Raw genomic sequence first — 19,186 nt, forward strand, 5'->3', positions numbered from 1 at the left:
ATAATAATGATTGTAATTAATATAACTGGGTTGTAGAATCAAATTTTATCACAGACTACGGCAGATTGGTACTTGGAGAGCGAAGATACGACGACATTGAAATGGCTCAGTCAAAAAATAAATACTGCCATGATATTAAATATGATAAATTCAAGATACCGATCAGGATAAGACAAGAAAAAAGTTTCTAATTATTATTTATTGCTATAAAAAATTTTTTTAATGTTGTGTATATGTTGTATTAAAAAAAAAGTATTTATTCTGTACCATGTAATTCTGTATAACGTGTTCAGTTAAACACAAATGAAATTAAGGAAAATTTTATAAATGTTAATTTAAGTTGAAAAAAAAAAATTAAGTTTAATCAATCAAAAAAATAAAATATTCGGTGTTGAATAATTTTAATAACAATTATTTCTGGATAAAGTACATCTAGTTTATTTCATAATTTATTTACAAAAAGTCTTAGTAAATTACACTTACAGGCATCTCCACTCGAACTAAAGTAAATAATTTAAGAGCTACACGTATTAAGATGTCTATATAGTAGGATACTTTGGGGGACTGGAGAGTAAGCCAAGGTTCAGGGAAAGTATGTGTTGTGTTATCATTTTTTTTTTTTTTTTATTACTGATCGTAATTTTATTTATAGGCGGTATTACCATCACGCGTGTACTTGTTTGAATATTATTTATTTATTTATTTTTTTTTATTATTGTGTTGTAAACTACTCGCTGACTTTTAATAAAAAATAAACCATATGATCCCAATAATAAATTAATTGTTGATATTTATCTCGACATTTGAATTACAATAAAGAGGCGGAGGGGTCAGGTAAATATTTCCATCCATGATCATAAAAGTTATAATTATGAATATAACGACAAAAAAAGTAATTAATATTTGTTATTAAACGAAAATAAAAGTTTAAAAAATTGAATCAAAATAAAAATTAATATAATTTGAGGATTTAAAGAAAAAAGTCATAATAAAATGGTAATCTATATACTTGATTGCTGGCCAAACTTTCTAATAAGATAGAGATCGTCATATGTATATATATTTAAGTATGTGTTTATATACTTCACTTAATTATATACATACATGTAATAAATATACATCTATATGTATACAATTTTGAGAATTAAATATGCAAATAAAAGCTAACACTTGGCCCATTTTTTATGTTTCCTTTAATATTTTCATCTCTCTATCATACTCATGCTTAATAATTTCGTTTTTAGGTTTTTTACAGTCTGCAAAATCTTAAACTGTTTTTGTCATATAATTCACAAAAAAAGAAAAAGAATATTTTAAAAAAAAATTTTAAATTATGATTTTTGTTAAATATTTCAATAATTACGGAAAAAAATATAACATGATTCTCTTTGTTTATCATTCTAGATTTCTACATACATATTAGACACATTCATACATTATTTATTATTATTTTATTTTAACCTTTATTTATCTTCACAAAATGAAATTTCAACTATTTTTTTATTTATATTTATTTTTTTAATTCATTCAATAATAAAAATGTATTATTACATTACATTCTCCCTATTACATACATAAACAAATACAATCATACATTTTCTCGTTTTCTCTTTAAATCTGTCTCTTAAATATAACCATTGTGAGTTCTATTATACAGAAGAATTATAATAATAATAATAATAATAATAATAATAATAATAATAATAATAATAATAATATACTCATAATAATAGTAATAATTATAATTATAATAATAAATCAAAGACAAACGGAATTATACAAAGAATTAATTAACAACAGCATTGAAAGAGAAAACGATAGGAACAGAAACAGAAAAAATAAAAAGAATAATTATCAAAGAGAAAAAAAAAAAAGTCAAGACTAAACACTTCGCTTACAACTTCCCTGAATTACTTGAATATTTTATGTGTTAACTTTTAACATAGTTGACAAAGCTGTTTTTCGTATGTATTTTTTTACAAATCATTTTATTCCCTATACCCCAATAGTTATACATCGATTTTCATTTATCGCATAAATTTATCTCCTCGCTTTCTTTTCCTCTTATTCTTTTGTTTTTTTTTTTTTATCTACGGATCAATTAAGCACGTGAGAATAGACATACACAGACGCGAGTTCCTTCTACATAATCCATCTATCATTTTTCATTTCCCTTAATATGTCTGTAAATATTTTTTCATGTTCTTCACCTTTTCTTTTTCTTTTATCCTTTTACTTATACTCTTCTTCCTCCTCCTTCTCCACTACCTCCTCCTCCTCCTCCTCTTCATCATCATCATCATCTTCATCAATTATCATTAATACACAACGCGGAAATTTAATTATTTGTGACTCAAACACAAACGCGTAATCATTTAAATATTATTATTACTCATATGTGTAAATGACATATCACCCATTCGGACTTGTTTCTCTAATATTTTACTTTATTTATGAAATCAACATCAATCAAACCGCATTGATTCTTGTCCATGATTATAAATAAGCACAACACGCTGATCTTAGATGCCCCTCTTTCACGCTTTCTATTATTTTCAATATCTCGTTTGCATATTTTAATTTATTTTATTTTATTTAATATTATATTTTTATTAAATCTCTACTATTTCGCACTTTCACTCTCGTTTACAATGTCAATACTAAGTTCTTTCTGCGTTATTCCCTTTTTTTTTTGTTTTATATCTTTCTGTTTTTACTAAAGGTGAGACTTTTAGTGGAAATTTGTTCCACGCGTTATTTTCTTCAGCTGCTGCATATTGCAGACGCAAAAAAGAAATAGTTAATAAGATTCAATGGAAGTGTACGTTATCTACAAAATATCTTAATTACTTGCTAATTACAGCACAATTTGCATTATATTATTGTAACATTTATAATAAATCGTCAATCGACGTATATTTCATAATTATTTTTATTATTATTCGTCTTCTAGTCATTTAATCTTCATTTCATTTCTTAATCATCTTCTTGCGTATCTATTAATCATTAATCTTCCAAATTAATAATTAGCATTATTTAATGTCGCACCATTGGTTCACAGTGACAATTTATTGTTGGTAATTTAATTCACGAAATTAAGATATTAAATCTTTTTTTTTTGTATTTTTTGTGTATTTTTTTTTTTTTCATTTTCATTAATACATTATTAATATATTATTAATATTATTATAATTATCATACTTATCATTATTATGCAAACGCTGTTTCATTACTTAAAAGTCTCTTCATCAATTATGAAATATCTTAAACTATCGATATTATTTCAATTTCACAAATCGAAGGTATATAAATGGTAAACATCAGACCACTTTTATACCTAATATGCTAACACCGATTATCAGCATTAATTCTTTTTTTTTTTTTTTTTTTTTTTTTTTTTTTTTTTTTTTTTTTAATATAGTTATTGTTATAATTAATATTTTATTTACTTTTTAAATGATTTATTTATTTTCTTTTAATTTTAATTATTATTTTTCTTTAATAACTCGATATAAAACTACAACTGCACTGTCAGACACAGAAAAATTGTAGAAGTTCTTTTTTATTTTTTAATTATTATTTCATTACACAATTAGTTTCACTTTAATTAGTTGACCTTCATGAGATATATATTAATAATTCAAAGGGTATATATATATTTATATATCTTTTTATGGTGAAGGTTAATCGGTCATGGAGCACGATATTCACTCACTTAATTATTGAATCATTCTATTCACTCGAAAGTTAATAGTCTTTGTTGTAACACTACACGCGAATATACCTTTTTATGTCTTATGTCCATAATAATAACCCGTAAAATATAAACGCGTGTATAAAAACAATGAATTAATATCCTTCAATTAAAGTTTAATTAAATTTTCATCATGTAAGTTACGTACCCCTAGAGCATTGGAACAACACACGCGCAACAATAGCAGCCACCTGCTGATCGAGTATTTGACTCATAACAAGTGCTAGAAGACGCGATTCATGTTGTAATAATAATGTTCTGTTATCTGGATGCCTCGCGAGATTCAATAAAGTACCAGCTGCACGTCTCAGCATATCAAGACTTGTACCCATTGATTCTGGATTATCTCTCAGAGCAGTTAACCCATGCTGATTAGCGACTCCTAAAGCACAAGATTCAGCCTGTTCAATAAACGCGACAAGAAGTGCTACGCATGGTGTTTGAAGAGCAATTGTTCGTGCTACTCCACTGTCAGCTGCCGAGAGGAAGTGTAATAAATTAACACCGAATTCACGTAACACTTGTTCCTCACTTCGACAAAGTAACCTCGTTAACACTGAGCAAAGTCTCTGAAGTCTTGAGTAAGGTGGTGTTGCAACAACCAGATCAACATTGCTCTCGGTGACACAGAGTTTACAGAGCGCTTCGAGGGCTAATCTTTGCGGTGATAGCGAACTTGCGAAATTTACCGTGGGAAATGGATCCTGTCCATGTGCTGCTGGACACACAGCCCAATGAAGAAGCCCGTCTAAGACCGGTCGCGATATTTCTTCAGGATGCTGACTTAAATCTGTCTGACCAGCAATATTCGCTGCCATTACAAGAACATTTTCTCGTATATGATATAGAAAGTCCCACCACCACTCATTTTCACCTTGAAGACTGCTACAAGAATCAGCAAAATCAGCGTCCTCTTCACGGTCATAATTTCTGGTTTTCTGCGTTCGCACTGGATGTTCATGATGAAGCAGTAAAAGTTTACCAAGTATACTGAGAAAAGTGACATTCTTTGCGAATTCTATTTCATTTCCAGGAATAAAAGTCAAATTACGAAGTATTGTTGAGAGACAAACACATCGTCGTGCAAGACTATCTTGACTCTCAGTAACAAGATAAAGACTCGCTTCATCTCTTGAATAACTTTCATCTTCATAATCACTTATTCGTTTTCGTTTAAGAGTACCTGCCGGATCTCTTATATTTAATTTTGGTCCCTCTTTATTTTCTTCTTCACTAGTAGTCGTAGTTGTAGTGATAGTTGTTGTTGCAGTTGTAGTTGTCAAACTAAATGTTGTTGTATTTATTGTTGCTGTTGTTGTTGTTGTTGTTGTTGTTGTTGTTGTCGTACTAGGAGATGTTGTTGTTGTTGTTGTTGATGTTGTTATCTTCGTTGCATCGTCCTCGTTTTCTTGTTCCGGTTCTTCGACTTTTATTTCACGTTTTTCAGATTCAAACGTACTTGCTGAGTCACTGAGGCCATTAGGAGTTGGAAGTGAGTCTTCTTCTGATTTCGAAAAGACAATGTGTTCGCTCATATTATTATTTGGCTTACTCTCAGGATCACAATCTCTCTTTGAACCGTCGTTTTTCTTTTCAAAAAGCTCTCTTGTCAGATCATTCATCTCCGTTGGCTCCTTTTTTATCCTCGAAAGAACATCACTCAACGTTTTTGTCTTTTTCTTTTTCTCCGTCTGATGTTTACGTTCACCATTTTCACGCAACTTGTCAGGAGTTTCAACAGGTTTATTGTGACATTCTAAAATTTCAGGTAACGCATCTGATTTACTTTCTTCTTTAATTTCAGTATGTTCGACTTCTTTCTGTAAAAGGGGTGGTTTTTCATCTCTCAAATGCCTTGCAAATGGTGCCATACCAATTTCAGATTGAAAACATGTTATGATATATTTTGTGTCATTAGGATCGACTTGCCAGGGTTCACCCTCTGGCTCAACGTCAGTATGATCCCACGGCCGACGAGTATCTAATACAAATATATCGTCGTCACGCGGCACCATTTTAACTGGTCGTCCACGTCGAGATAGGAAGGTATAATTCGAGGTAGTAAGTAGCTTTGTACGATCTTCTGCATCAATTGGACGCGATACAGCTCCAAGATCGACCTCAGGACTATCTGCATTTTTATCAAATCCACAACGATCTTCATCAGTTGTTATCGAAGAATCAAACATATCAGAAAGAGAACGTGAAAAGTGCTCTAGTAATACATCCAGTAATCCAGGAAGATTTGTCAAACCAAAGTAGCTTACCTGTAATAAAAATAAATAAAAAAAAGTTAATCAATTTGTTAATATAAATTTTTTGATGATTCAAGTGTGAGAAATCATTGTAGCAGGTTTGAGATTCGTGTTACTCACAAAGCTAACTAGAATAACTCGAAGCAATTGTCTGCTGTACTTTTTCTCTGATTTCAACATAATCCTAGATATCTCAAGGTTACGTTTTAAAAAAAACATCAGAGAATAATATAAATAGTGAACGAAAAAAAGAATATTTTTACAATGAAACTTACCGAGCTATCATCAAATAGAAGTATATTGAGTACATCAAGAGCCCAACAACTCTCGGCAAGGAGTCCAGACCGTAATGCCATCATAATTCGCCAAGCTTCCACGGGCGCAACATCAGCGCGTGTGAGTTTACGTCTCTTGTATAATAATGGTGTAACAGCTTCCACGCTGTCAGGTGGGAATGTCATTTCTCTTTTAGGTGCTGACTGTTGATTAATTATGGGATTCATACTTAATTGACTCTGAAATTCGAAATAGACATATTCAAATTAGAAAATCAATAAATCATATTTTATAACAATAATATGAATGTGAAATAATAAAAAAATAAAAAATAACACGAACCAGTAACGTAGCCCTCACCTGATGTGAGCCAGGTGATGGGTAAAGAGAAGAAGGTGGATGCGAGTAACGATTGTCCCATGGTGGCGGTGCATGAGGCATTGCATTTATACTTGGCTGAGATGACGGTCTTGCAGGTTGTTGACTAGCCCATTGTGGAGTATTATTGTTTATACTACCGACAACTGGACTGACCGTGTTAGCTGAAACGGTTGGAGGTTGCGAAGGTGGTGGTTGTGGTTGTTGCGGTGATTGCGGTGGAGGTTGTTGACTTGGATAAGGTACCCTGTTATTCGCACTGCCAGGATTATACTGATTAGTTGCCCCTGGCCACCCTGTCAAGAGTAAAGAAAAAAAAATTCAATTTAATATAGTAAATACTAACAAAAAAAATTTGTCATTTTTTTTAGATTAATTTTAGGTAAAAGACCCAGTTATTGATACTGGCCTAGTTGTTTGACACTTGCAATTTTATGCTAATTAAAAAAATTAAATGTTTTCAAAAAACTAATTTTCTTAAAATTTATAATTCAAAAATTATATTTATTAATTTATTAGAGTTGATTTGTTTTTTTTTTTTTTTTTTAAATTAAAATAAAATTGCAAGTGTCAATAACTGGGTCATTAACCTTACAACGTAATTTTAATTTTTCATAAAAATCTAAAATTTTTTAATTCTTTGAAAAGTTGTACTTTTGAAAATTCATACATTTAAAAAATTAACATTTAGCGATAAAATAAATAACTTCGTAATAAATGATTAAGAATTAATTTACCTGGATACGGAGACCGTGGTTGGTTATACTGAGGATACTGCTGATCTTTGGCAAAGTCGGGATGACGTCTAGGCTGCGTTGGGCCTGGCGGTGGTGGTGGCATATTTTTGTTCGTTGCTCCACCAGCAGGATACATTTGGCTTCCAGCAGGTGCTCCATACCCACCCTAATAATAATAAACGTTGTAATATAGTTAATAAATTATCAAAATAAATATTGATAAATAATAATTCAACTGATTTAAAAGATAAAAACCATTACCTGTTCCTGTCTGTAATAATCTTGTGGACATGAGTAAGTTGGATTGACAGGTGATTGAGAGGGTGAAGATGTTTGACTTGTAGAAGGTGGTTGTGGCGCATTAACTCCATGACTTGGTGTTGAGGTGGGGTAACTGCTATTCCTGCCAACAGGATTAGAGCCAGCGGGATATCCCGAAGGTTGTTGTCCTCCACTATATCTATTATACATGTCTTGACCTCCAGCACTATTAGGTGGAATGTTCCCGCCGGGGTAACTTCTACAATTAAATCCAATTAGTTGATATGACACATCTTATGGTAATTCGAGTATTGGTAGATACTACGACATGAGACAATACTATACCTGTCAGCGTCCGGCGCATAAGGGGGATAATGCGAGCGCGGTGTGTATGGTTGATTAAACTCCCCCTGTTGAACCATCGAAGGAGCTTGCGGTCTTATATATTGGTCTTGAGGATAATTTTGATACGATCCCGCATTCTGATAATTTCCTTGTTGCATTCCTATTTAAAATAATTAATTATATTTTTAATTTTATAATAATATTATTATTTTATCTAAAAAATTTATTAAATTATAGAGTAAAGAGATAATACCTTGATGAAGTGAAGGCGCGCTGCTTTGGCTAGGTGGTCTAGGCGGCGGAGGTGTATACTCAGATGGCGGACCACCTTGATTGCCACCCTGATAGTTGCCTTGATAATTACCGTAGCCATCCATTGATGCACTACTCGACCCAGCTGCAGGGAAAGAGTCTTGAGAATTAGATGAGCCTACGAGAAAAAGGAATGATGGTTATGTGAATAAAAATTTTATGAATAATTTATTGAATATTGATGAATTTCAGTGTTTAGTAAATAATTTGAATTATTACCTGGTGACGGTACAGATGCCATACTTTTAGCACCCTTTTTCTTTGAACCAGCTTCAACCTGATTGATAATTAGCTGTGGATCAACTCCACCACGATCATAATGACACTCATAGGGAAGTAGATGTTTTGCATAATGTTTACGCAACGTATAAGCTGCACTACTACTCGCACCGATTCCGAGTAAACCTGCTATATCCTTCCACGTTTTGTTTTTCGTGACCTATAGAAAATTGATTAAAAATGTCTTTATAAGTAAAATGAATCAAATAAATTGGCAACACAAAATCATGAATCATGGCAGTAAAAAATTTGCAATCTCTAATTCATAAGAATTTTAACCAAAATTTCATACGATTTATTGACACATTGTATTCTTATTTTACAATATGTCAATATTTTTTTTTCTTTCAAACAATTTTTTTTTTACATCGTTTTTACCATGTTAACGATGAACCAAATTTAATTGTATGGAATAGTCACTGTTAATTTTTTCTCAACACAAACATAATTTAAATAATTAATTTTAATTGATGAAAAAATTAACAAGTGATTACTCCAGAGAGAAAAATATGACATTTTATTCTCCATGCAACACAGCTGAAAAAAGAAATACTAGATATTATCTAAATAGATTACCGTAATCGTATTTGTTATTACAATTTTCTATATCTCCTTTTCAATAATAGAATAATTCCATTTAGCACCCAGGGTTTGAGGTGTTATGGTGTTTCCAAACACATAGAGCGACTATTTTAAGAGAAACATGTTAAGCAATTTTTTTTCTTAACTTGTCTTGATACTGAATTAAAAATTTTTTTTGGTTTGTTCCGATCATGATCAGTGTTTGATCAATTTTACATATAAAAATTTTAAACAAAACGTGAAAACTAATCATTATCATGCTCAAACGTGCGACAAAAAAAAAAAAAAAATTAAAAACACAAGCGCGATACCAAGACATTTCTGCTAGTGACTTAAGTCAATAGAGAGATACCTTGGGTAGTACATCGAGAAATAGAAAGACCACAACAATTTACAACAAAAAAATTATGAGTAAAAAACAAACATAAACATGAAACACAGATTAAAAAAACAAAAAACATTAAGACACCGAGGGCTAGATGGAACTACACTGCACCTTGCATACCTCCACGAAGCCTCCCCTGTCCTTCACGTAGATGTAGAGTCGAAATAGATCGAGGGGGTTCTTGGAGATGGTTGGACAGCTTGTAATTGGTATTTTCTTTTCTTCCATAAATGCCACTAGTTTATCTAAGAAATTTCTTCGTTCTATCGAATCATCCATTTCGTATAGCTTGGCCAAACTATCGGATTTCTGAAATAGACATACTTGAGTTAGTATTCTGTTCTAAAATTAATAAGAAAGTTTTACATTAATTAATTTAATTACACATATATTTTTTTTTTTTTTATAAGATACACCCATTATAAACATCAATAATAATTTTAATATCAAATATCAATAGATAAATTTGAAATATAAATTTGATAAGAATTAACCATATATATTAATTTTTTTATAATTTATTGACCATATTTAAAAAAAAAAAAATAAAAAGTATAAGTAAATATGTGGACAAAATATGAATGAAGCAGGAAATGCAAGATAATGTGGTGGAGTAGCAAAACTACGTCATGCATATGATCCAAAGCAATACAAAGTGTCATCGATTATGCGAGGTAAAACTCGTACACATTGTCATTAATACTTATCGTATGTTGTTTGTTTGTAATGCGAAGTGAGTGTAATGTTTAAATTGAATAGCATAAAAAGTATTTAAGTTGAAGCTTTTGTTATAACTGTTGAATAGATGTGACGAGTTCAATTTTTTTTTCTCAACAAAATTGCTTATTATAATAATAACTGGTCATTCGATAAAAGTTAGTAAATATTACTCAAAAAAGTAAAATTGAAATCCTATAGCAATACTAACGGTAATTTATGATAAATATTAATATAAATAATAATAATAATAACCTTAGATCTGTACGGGTCTTGAGGCACATGACTGTTAAACACCTGTAAAACACAAGAAAGTTAAGTCTTTTGCTTAAATGAATTAAATATAATTGTCGGCAAATAGCCTTTATTAATTGTATTTATAATTATTAAGGTATAGTAAAAAAAAGTACGAAAGCATGCAAAATATAAAAAACACTCATATAAAATAAAATCTAAAAACATACAGGACTGGCGGGTGTACGGGGCCAGCTGGGGCTGTTAATATCCGGGTACTCTTCATGGACAGAATTGATGCTGGCGGCTCCGGGCGATGGCACGGTGCTTTGCGGTGTTGTTGGATGACTGTGGTAGGCGTTAAAAATTTCCTTACGGGTCTTTGGCGTAAACGCTGGATCTTCACCAGATGCTAAAGACACTGATTTATTAATATAAATTTACTAAAACTTATATCTAAATACATATTTAGTACTTAGTACATATTATGTACTTTAATTTTTTAATTTAACATTCAACAGTAAAACAAAATACCAGAAGTTGATGCTATACCTGCTGAAGCATTTGACAGAGTCGATTGTTGAGATCCCTCATCGATTGACGTTCCATCTGGGCCGGTCGTAATGACTGATGTAACGGTACCGCTCGATGTTGATGTCACATTAATTGCCGCGGTGCCTGACGCTGTGGTAGTTATTCCACTATCATTAGAAGTCTCAGCCGCGAGATCAGCCGAACTCTGGCTAGTTGGTGTGGCTGCTGGTGCCGGATGTGAATTTGGAGTCGTACTTGGCGGTGGCATAGGACTACCCTCGTGATTAAGCGGCGGTGTAGCTGCGGGAGGGTGTGAATGCATTGGCCCGCTTGATGGACCAGGTGGTGGCGGCGGTGGTGGTGGACCTGGTTGGTTACCAATGTGATTTGGTGAAGGTGGTGGTGGACCCATTGAACTTGTCGGTGGACCCATATTGCCAATACCACCACCCATTCCTGGTGCATTTGGAGGTACTAAACCTGCACCACCTGCAGAGACATAGCCTTGAGGAGGACCTGGGCTCGGTGGCATACCTGGTGATACACTATTGAATCCCATTTTATGCTAAAAAAAAAAATTATTTTTTTTATTAAAAAATACAGATTTACCAAAAATTAATAGTTTATTAATATTATTATAAATTTACCGGATAAGATGGATATTGCACCATATTGTTCGGTCTGGCCGGTTGATACTGATTATTAGGAGGTGGTTGTGAATTCGTAGGAGGTGGATAATTTTGGGGAAATTGCATATGAGGTCGTGGAGGCGGATATCCTCCAGGACCTTGTGATGGATAGCCACCGGGTTGGCCAGCACCACCTCCGCCGGCCGCATATCCCATACCACTGCCCATTGGACCCATTCCGCCTAGTCCAGTAGGTCCAGGTCCTGTTGGTACACCAGGACCGCTACTATTTAATTTATAACCATGCATATGCGGTGATGGCCCTAAAGGCTGTTGATAACCTCCTATAAACACAAAAACAATATAAATAAAACAAAAAAAATAAGATCAATTGATAAATTTTTGATTCAGCAAGTTTAATTTTGAATATTCAAATAATTTATTCATCGAATTTTTTAATTACAAAAAAATTATACTAATTTCTTCATGATGTCTAAGAATACGTTAATAACTAATAATTATAGTGATGTAAATATGTATTTATGATGTTCATGAATTAAAACAAAGTAGAAAAAAATCAACAAGTGGTATATTGTTAAAAATCGGCGCTTTAACGTTAATTAATAAACAGAAATTAGAAAAAAAAAATATTACCTTGAGTAGCCATTGGAGAGTGACTCATTCGTGCTGGGCCACTACCATCTGACTGGCTGCTCGAGGGACGAGGAGGCATCTGAACGTTTTGTTGGCCTATAAATATTAAATTTTACAGTCAATGTTCGATTATGTCATTACTTACAATTAAATTGACATTTTTGATAATTTCACAATTATTGATTAATAACATACCAACGGCGGGGGACATTGACCGAGAACCCGTGGATCCGGTAGGTGAAGGGGTAGGCCTCATCCCCTGGGAATTTGGAGTTCCTGGGCCGGCGGGTCCATTCGAACTGTCATTACTATTTTGACCAGAGAGTTCCTACAATGAATAAATTAAAAAATTTAGATTTTTTAAATAAAAAATAGTGATAATTTGTCAAATTAATTAAAAAAAAATTTTTTATTTGACATTAAATCTAGGGCATAAATATTTAAAGAATAAATGAAGTAAAGTATAAAACTCACACACAAAAATATAAGTAACAAATATATATTTTGTGACAAGTATTTATTTTTTAAGCAAACGCAATTTTATATACGTTATCTTGAATCTATATATATATATATATATATATATATATATATATATATATATATATATATATATATATATACCAGCTCATAGGAGCTTAAGACTTCAGGTTAGGTTACGACAATCGCATTATGACTGTGAGCGGCAAATAAATGATCCAATTGGAGCATACGTAAAAATACTCAACTATAAAATTCATGATCTTTAAACATTAAGTATAGTTATGAAACACTCAAATATGAAAAATAAATAAAAATAACGAAGAAACATATTAATGAAAATAATAAAGTGTTAGATTTAATAAAGGCTCCGTAGAAATACAAAATGGCAACGATGTGTTGTCCTGTGCCAGAGGTACAGTCACAGCCGTTGGCGCTCACTTCTATCGTTCCGATTCCATTTCAATTGCACTTTCTTTCTCTCATTTTATTATATTTTTTATTTTTTTCACTCTATTCGTCTCGATAACCCCGTCGAAAATTACCTCATCGATAATCGGCGCAATGTGTCTCCTTTCTGCGGCACTAACTCATGTCGTCGTCGCTTCAATATGTACTCTTCTTTCCTTTACTCTCCTCTCTCTTTTACACTCCCTTACTCTCTCACTCTCTCACTCAACTCTAGCTTTACGTATATACACACACTTTTCTAGTATCGTTCCTCACTCGCTCTCTCCAATACACACACGTATGTTCTTTGTGTTGGTTCGTTAATACATTAACTTTTGTACTAACTCACAACTTATTTATTACTTACACTTTTTCCTTCTTACAACATATACACTCACACAACTTATTGATGATCACTCACTTATACAAGCATACCCTCATTTTTAGTTTTTATACTCCAAACTCAATTGGCTTTACGACGACGACGATGACGACGACGACTATAACTACAACGACGACGTGGGACACGAAAACACTAGTTTTAGACTAAAAAACCAACCACATATTATTGAGGATTAAAAAAAGGTTATCAATATATACATACGTAAGACAATAATAAAGAGATGTATGATGACCAAAAAAAACAAGCTACTAAACCGTGTGCACGCGACACTGACACAGAGAAATAATGCTTATCCTTCGGAACTTCGCCTCGTGAACGCGTGTCCTCGAACGACGTGTTTCTATATATTTTCTTGTGGAAAAATTTGTAGGCAAAAAACAGAGAAAGAAAATGTAGAAGCAGAAAAAAAAAAAAAAGAAAAGTTTAATAGAACAGCGAATGGGAGGAATATAAACGGCACAGCCCACCGGTCGCGCACACGCGAAAACAAAAGTTTACCTTTATCACCAATCTGAATAATGTCTAACCAATTTGTGTGTGTTCCTTAAAAAAATTTATTTGGTTAGTTTTAGTCTTGATTCACGTTGCTACGTCGATCATAACCGAGCCACGGGTGTGTTCTTCCTTGACATTCCGCTATCGTCGCAGTCACCGCCCGTTCTCTCATATAACACACACTTGTCTATACACCACTTTATTACAGTATTCACTCTTTAGCTTGAAGCTTTAGTTACTGGTGATGGTGCTGCTGGTGATGACTGGTGTAACAGGCTCACTTCACTTTGGATATCACAATAAAGCTATTAAAATATAGATGAAATAATATGAATAATCCTTAATTTGTCTGTCTGGTTTAGCTGTTGCTCCAATCTCCAATCTTCAATATATTTAACCAAGTCCAGAACCAGAAACACTATACTTAAACTAAAGTAACAACGGCGGCGGCACTACCACCAGGGAGCAGCCACGCATGGTAGTGCATCGATAGTTCAATATTCTACAATCCTCTACGGTCTACAAACAGTATTATTTTTACATACACAAACTTAACGGTTATTCACAATATATTTAATAAAATAAAAAATGCTCACTTAAATATTTGGTTACGTGATTTTATTACCCTAAGAGATCAGGGATCGCTTGAAAAAATTTATGATGCGCAAACGTTTTTTCTTTGCTTCCTCTAGCCTTACGCTTCGCTCGTCGTTCATTCTATCTCGCTTTTACACATTGTATCTTGTTTTGTCAGTTCCTATTTTCATTAGTTCTATCTCTCTCTAGCTTACGACAAAATGTTCAGATCGACAGTTACAAAATTCACCTCAATCGTATGAGGGCGTTTGTGTGGTTGTGGCGCGACAGGCGTTCGTGTAGCCTCGTTCAGCGTCGTGTCTTTACGTAATACCGCGGCCATTTTTTAAAAACGCGGCAAACTTTTAAAATCATCAATCACAATATTATTTAGAATTTTTTTTTCAGTCTGGCAATAGATTTTATAATTAAAATTTTTAGAATAAATTTATATTAGTAAAGTGAAAATTAAATTATTTAAAAGTGTTACAAAAATGACTTCAAGTTGGTAGAACAAAGTAGTTGATGAGTGATTGGCCAATTTTTCTATTGTCACGTATAAAATATAATGTGACAAAAATAATATTAATACACTGAGATTCAGAGGAGTATTTTTTAGTTCTTGTTCTCAATCGATAAAAAAATAAAATTGTTTAATTAAAATTTAATTTTCACAACGAATAACAACTAAAACATACTCCAACAAATCAATATGATTAAAAAGACAAAAAAAATATTATATAGCGATATCCAATTTCTAAAAATACATTGTTGATTATAATTTTTTAATATAAAAAATTGCAAAGTGTGTCGCCAAAATATAGATTTTTTTAAAGGTCAAGAAAAACTGACTGTTAAAAAATTAAAAAAAGATTTTTAAAAAAATGAAACATGACAGGGGCTTGTTCTATATGAGTTCTATATGACTTGTGCTTCAAAAAATCGATGTTAAAATCATTGTTGAAACACGCGCGCTGGCAAGAGAGAAGAGTGAGATAGAATGACAGCCAGATAGGATAGAAAACGTGGTACCGAGTGTGCTTGAATAATGCCGCTCTACAGGCGAGCGGTTAAGAGAGTAGGGAGAGAGCGAGGGAAAGAAGGACAAGGCTAGTAAGAATTGAGGATTGAGAGAGAAAACATTCTCCCTCAAGCTACGAAATGCGACTCCCCTTCATTCTCTACAATTTTCAGTTAGTGCGAAGCACGCACTCATGTTTTGCCGGTCTCTCGTTTTATCTCTCTCTCTGGTTAAGCCGCCATGTCTGTTATTCCCCTGCCGGCAGATCCCTTCTCCGGAGTACCCTCTCTTAACCAGCATTGCCGTCGATTCGCTCATGTGCAGCGAGAAGAACGGAGGGAAGGCGCTAATATCTGGGGCTCCAGCGGCCGCGCAGCTCGCGCCCTAATCGAACTATACAAGTCCCTTTTATATATATATATATATATATATATATATATATATATATATATATATATATATATATATATATATATACGTATATATACTTAATATATATATACGTGTATTTACATTCCCCTCTGTCTGTATTAACGGCATGGTCGGTATCCCACCATCATCCCTAGACCAACCACTGCGTTGCCACCATCAAGCAAGTTCTCGTCGTCGTCGACGTCGTCGCCGTCATCACCACTTCCATAACACCAAAACCACTTCCATTTCATCCCGTACCGATGTATATTATATATCTCTTCTGATATTTACTCTCTCGTTCTTCCTCTCTCGGGATCTGTGTTGTATGTACTCTCCTCCACTGCAGACTTCTCACACTGACAATCGTTGTGCCGTGAGCTCTCGACGACCGCTCCCACCGATGCAGCGCCATTCGCTCAGGTCTAAAAATCACAATTTCTTCGTTGTCTTCTTGCTGCTTTTCTATATCTTCTTCTTCGTTTTCTACTTCGTTTTGTTATTTTACTATATTCCGCGTCATCTTCGTTTTCTTCGCCAGCATCTCATGAGCCTTACTACTATCCGGTCTAATGCTCTTTTTTATCTCCATCCATTCGCTTCACTCTTTTCTCTTTGCACATCATCGTCGTCCACGCGCGAAACAACGTGCCTCTGAACGGACGTTGGAATTGAGAGGATCAGACAGTGACGTGAAGCATGAAGAAGGTTTTTGCCAGAGAATGTTTTAAAGATCTTGAATTATTTCAAGTACTCCGATGTTTTTTTTTTTTGTTATTTTTATTCTCTTATTTATTACTGTTATTATTCTGAATATGTAAATAAGATATTCTTTCCTATATATTTTTCTATACCTATTATTAAAAAAATACTAAATAAAAATAATTATCAGTAAATAATTGACTTACCCCAGAATCAATTCCTTGAGTATTTGGAGTCGTTGATCGTTGTATATTATGATAATTCTGTAATTAAAATAGAGTAAATAATTTATTGAATTAAATTAAAATAGATAATTATTTTAGGTTTAAAAATTGATTTATTTAAATGCCACAATTATTACCTGTTGTTGCCCACCAGATTGTGGCTGTGGCGAAGCTGAAGGTGGTGGAGCAGGTGATTGCGAAAGCGTTCTTTGTGGCGATTGACTCGAAGAGTTCACCTGATTCGGCGGTGGAGGAGGTGCATTAGGTGGTCCCGCTTGGTTCCATCCACCACGTTGTTCTGGATACAGAGTTGGAGGATGGCTACCTTGCCCAGCATATGAATTCATCTGTAAATCATTCGAAAATTTTTACAATAACAAAAAAACAATCCTATAGAGTAATTCTACTTTTTACAAAAAAAAAATAAAATTGTGAATACAAGCAATTACATTGTTGACAAATGCAATTACAATACAAGCAATTGATATTATCACAAAAACTTTTGATTTATTAGTTGTTAGTTTTTAAGACATAAACTCACTTGATGGTGTCCATAAGGTGAATGTGATCGTGCTGGTGATGGATAGCGTGCCGTATACGGTTGATATGGCATTGGAGTAGATGAACTGGGACCACCAGGTCCTGGATGTAACCTTGGAGATCCCTACAGATATTATGAATGAATATTAGCGGTGTAATGTTAGCACATGAATAAACAAAAATAATAAATGAGTATAAAATTAATAATTATTTAAAACATGTGTTCACATAAATAAATTTAATAACACATTGTTTTTAATTATTATTATTTCTCATTAACAGCAAAGTAATGATTTACGATGAATTTAAAACTAATAATAAAAAAAAAAAAAAAAAAAAAAATGTTTACTGTTTGAGAAGGTCTCTGTCCAGGCTGTGGATATACAGGTGGTACAACTGGTGGTCTCTGCATCGGCGGCCAGGGTTGTTGATAAGATTCTGGTCCAATTCCTGGATAATTAGCGTGAAACCTGTGCACAGAACTTGTTGCTTGAAGCAGTTGATTGAGTGTTGGAGTAGGTCCAGTGGCCTGGGATATACTTTGGCCAGAAAGAAATCTCGGTTGCCCTGGAAAACCACCAGGACCAGGTCCAATATGAGCAAGCCGTGGCTCTATTTTCGAAACCGAGTAATGGTCATCCATATCTGGATGGTGAGACCGTTCGGTCTCATTGAGCGGGGGTTTTGAATGATAATCCAATTGTTTTCCAGGATACTCGTTTGGTGGTTTACTAGGATAGTCGTTAGGTTTACCAGCATACTCATCAGAATAATCTCTTGGTACGTTCGGGCCAATGTATGGATGACCTGGGTGCCCTGGATGACCAGGTGCCTCGTGAGGTTCTGGTTTACCGGTTGATTCCTGAGGATTCTGTATGACCTCCCGGGGTGACTTGACCTCACCAGCGGTGTGTCCACTAATGTCCTCACGATATTGACTCATCTCGAAACCTGAGTCGCCGTCCCCGCGATTCACATACTTGAGCAGCTGGGCCGCGCCCCGGGTTACCTTATCGGCCGGCTCCTGATCCAGCTGTTGTTTAGCACTAACACTTGAACTATTACCACTAAGTTGTGCTCTTTTCTGGTTGCATTTCACACTATCGTTCAACTTTACATCGTTTTGTTGGCTCTCCGCTTGCGTCGCAGCCATGTTCTCCCATCACGGAGCCATCATCGTCTCTCATAAACTAGCCAATAGCGGGTCCTCGTGCCCCAAGTACGATTTACGTTTCTTATTATCAATATTCTGATTGGTTGTCAATTCAGGTACTTTCGAATAAAACTCTAACAACCGCATTATCCGTTTTCGATTTTTTTTAAATGGGCCGAAATAAATACGGCCCAAAATGCTTCATTAGTTATTATCGTTTATTTAACAAAACTCACTTACGAACGTCAAAAGTAGCGTCGCACGGTGTACGCCATCTTGTGGTTAGAATACCCCCTCAACTGTTTAAATTTTACATGACGAGAAACTTTACTCTATTATTGTGCATGACGTCGCAAGCGTCTTGTTGAAATTTACCAGTGCTGCCATCTATCGCCAAAT

The 19,186-nt window shown here is 33.7% G+C and overlaps 2 protein-coding genes and 1 long non-coding RNA gene across 10 annotated transcripts in view; 2 read left to right on the forward strand and 1 right to left on the reverse strand.

Annotated features, from left to right (window-relative positions):
* LOC141531130 (intermembrane lipid transfer protein VPS13A) overlaps positions 1–2,930 on the forward strand; it is a 17,020-nt gene extending 14,090 nt beyond the window's left edge. Inside the window, exon 25 of the mRNA XM_074248665.1 lies at positions 37–2,930. Coding sequence (XP_074104766.1) covers positions 37–171 — 135 coding nt within the window. The 3' untranslated portion in view covers positions 172–2,930. The remainder of the gene's footprint in view (positions 1–36) is intronic.
* On the reverse strand, positions 412–19,055 carry Osa (trithorax group protein osa). Of its 8 annotated transcripts, none has more exons than XM_074248668.1 (19): positions 17,984–19,055; positions 17,636–17,758; positions 17,232–17,441; positions 17,077–17,133; positions 12,528–12,660; positions 12,333–12,428; positions 11,697–12,022; positions 11,068–11,614; positions 10,746–10,927; positions 10,537–10,578; positions 9,685–9,873; positions 8,538–8,757; positions 8,260–8,436; positions 8,007–8,166; positions 7,662–7,920; positions 7,401–7,566; positions 6,628–6,959; positions 6,285–6,524; positions 412–6,021 (listed from the first exon to the last, which is right to left on the reverse strand). In XM_074248668.1, the coding sequence occupies exons 1-19, from the start codon at positions 18,785–18,787 to the stop codon at positions 3,895–3,897; spliced, it is 6,390 nt and encodes a 2,129-aa protein (XP_074104769.1). In that variant the 5' UTR covers positions 18,788–19,055; the 3' UTR covers positions 412–3,894. The 8 variants fall into 8 exon arrangements, with proteins under 8 accessions (XP_074104769.1, XP_074104768.1, XP_074104767.1 ...); XM_074248667.1 differs by having other exon boundaries at positions 10,746–10,936; XM_074248666.1 differs by having other exon boundaries at positions 9,676–9,873; positions 10,746–10,936.
* Positions 13,947–14,761, forward strand: LOC141531132 (uncharacterized). Its single transcript, XR_012479867.1, has 2 exons — positions 13,947–14,226; positions 14,523–14,761. It is a non-coding gene; the product is annotated as an uncharacterized LOC141531132 (long non-coding RNA).
* Positions 19,056–19,186: the final 131 nt, after the last annotated feature.

Source organism: Cotesia typhae, unplaced genomic scaffold (genome assembly GCF_013202065.1).
Source record: "Cotesia typhae breed Kobodo isofemale line unplaced genomic scaffold, CoteBio_Ctyphae contig_5, whole genome shotgun sequence".
In the NCBI taxonomy this organism is placed as follows: domain Eukaryota; kingdom Metazoa; phylum Arthropoda; class Insecta; order Hymenoptera; family Braconidae; genus Cotesia; species Cotesia typhae.

Excerpts from the sequence above, each read along its gene's own strand:
- Osa (XM_074248666.1), bottom strand. The coding sequence starts at position 18,787 with ATGGCTGCGACGCAAGCGGAGAGCCAACAAAACGATGTAAAGTTGAAC. Across the intron at positions 7,567-7,661 it reads ATTATTACAGACAGGAACAG|GGTGGGTATGGAGCACCTGC; the intron begins GTAATGGTTTTT and ends TATTATTATTAG. Across the intron at positions 6,022-6,284 it reads TTCTATTTGATGATAGCTCG|GTAAGCTACTTTGGTTTGAC; the intron begins GTAAGTTTCATT and ends TTTTTATTACAG.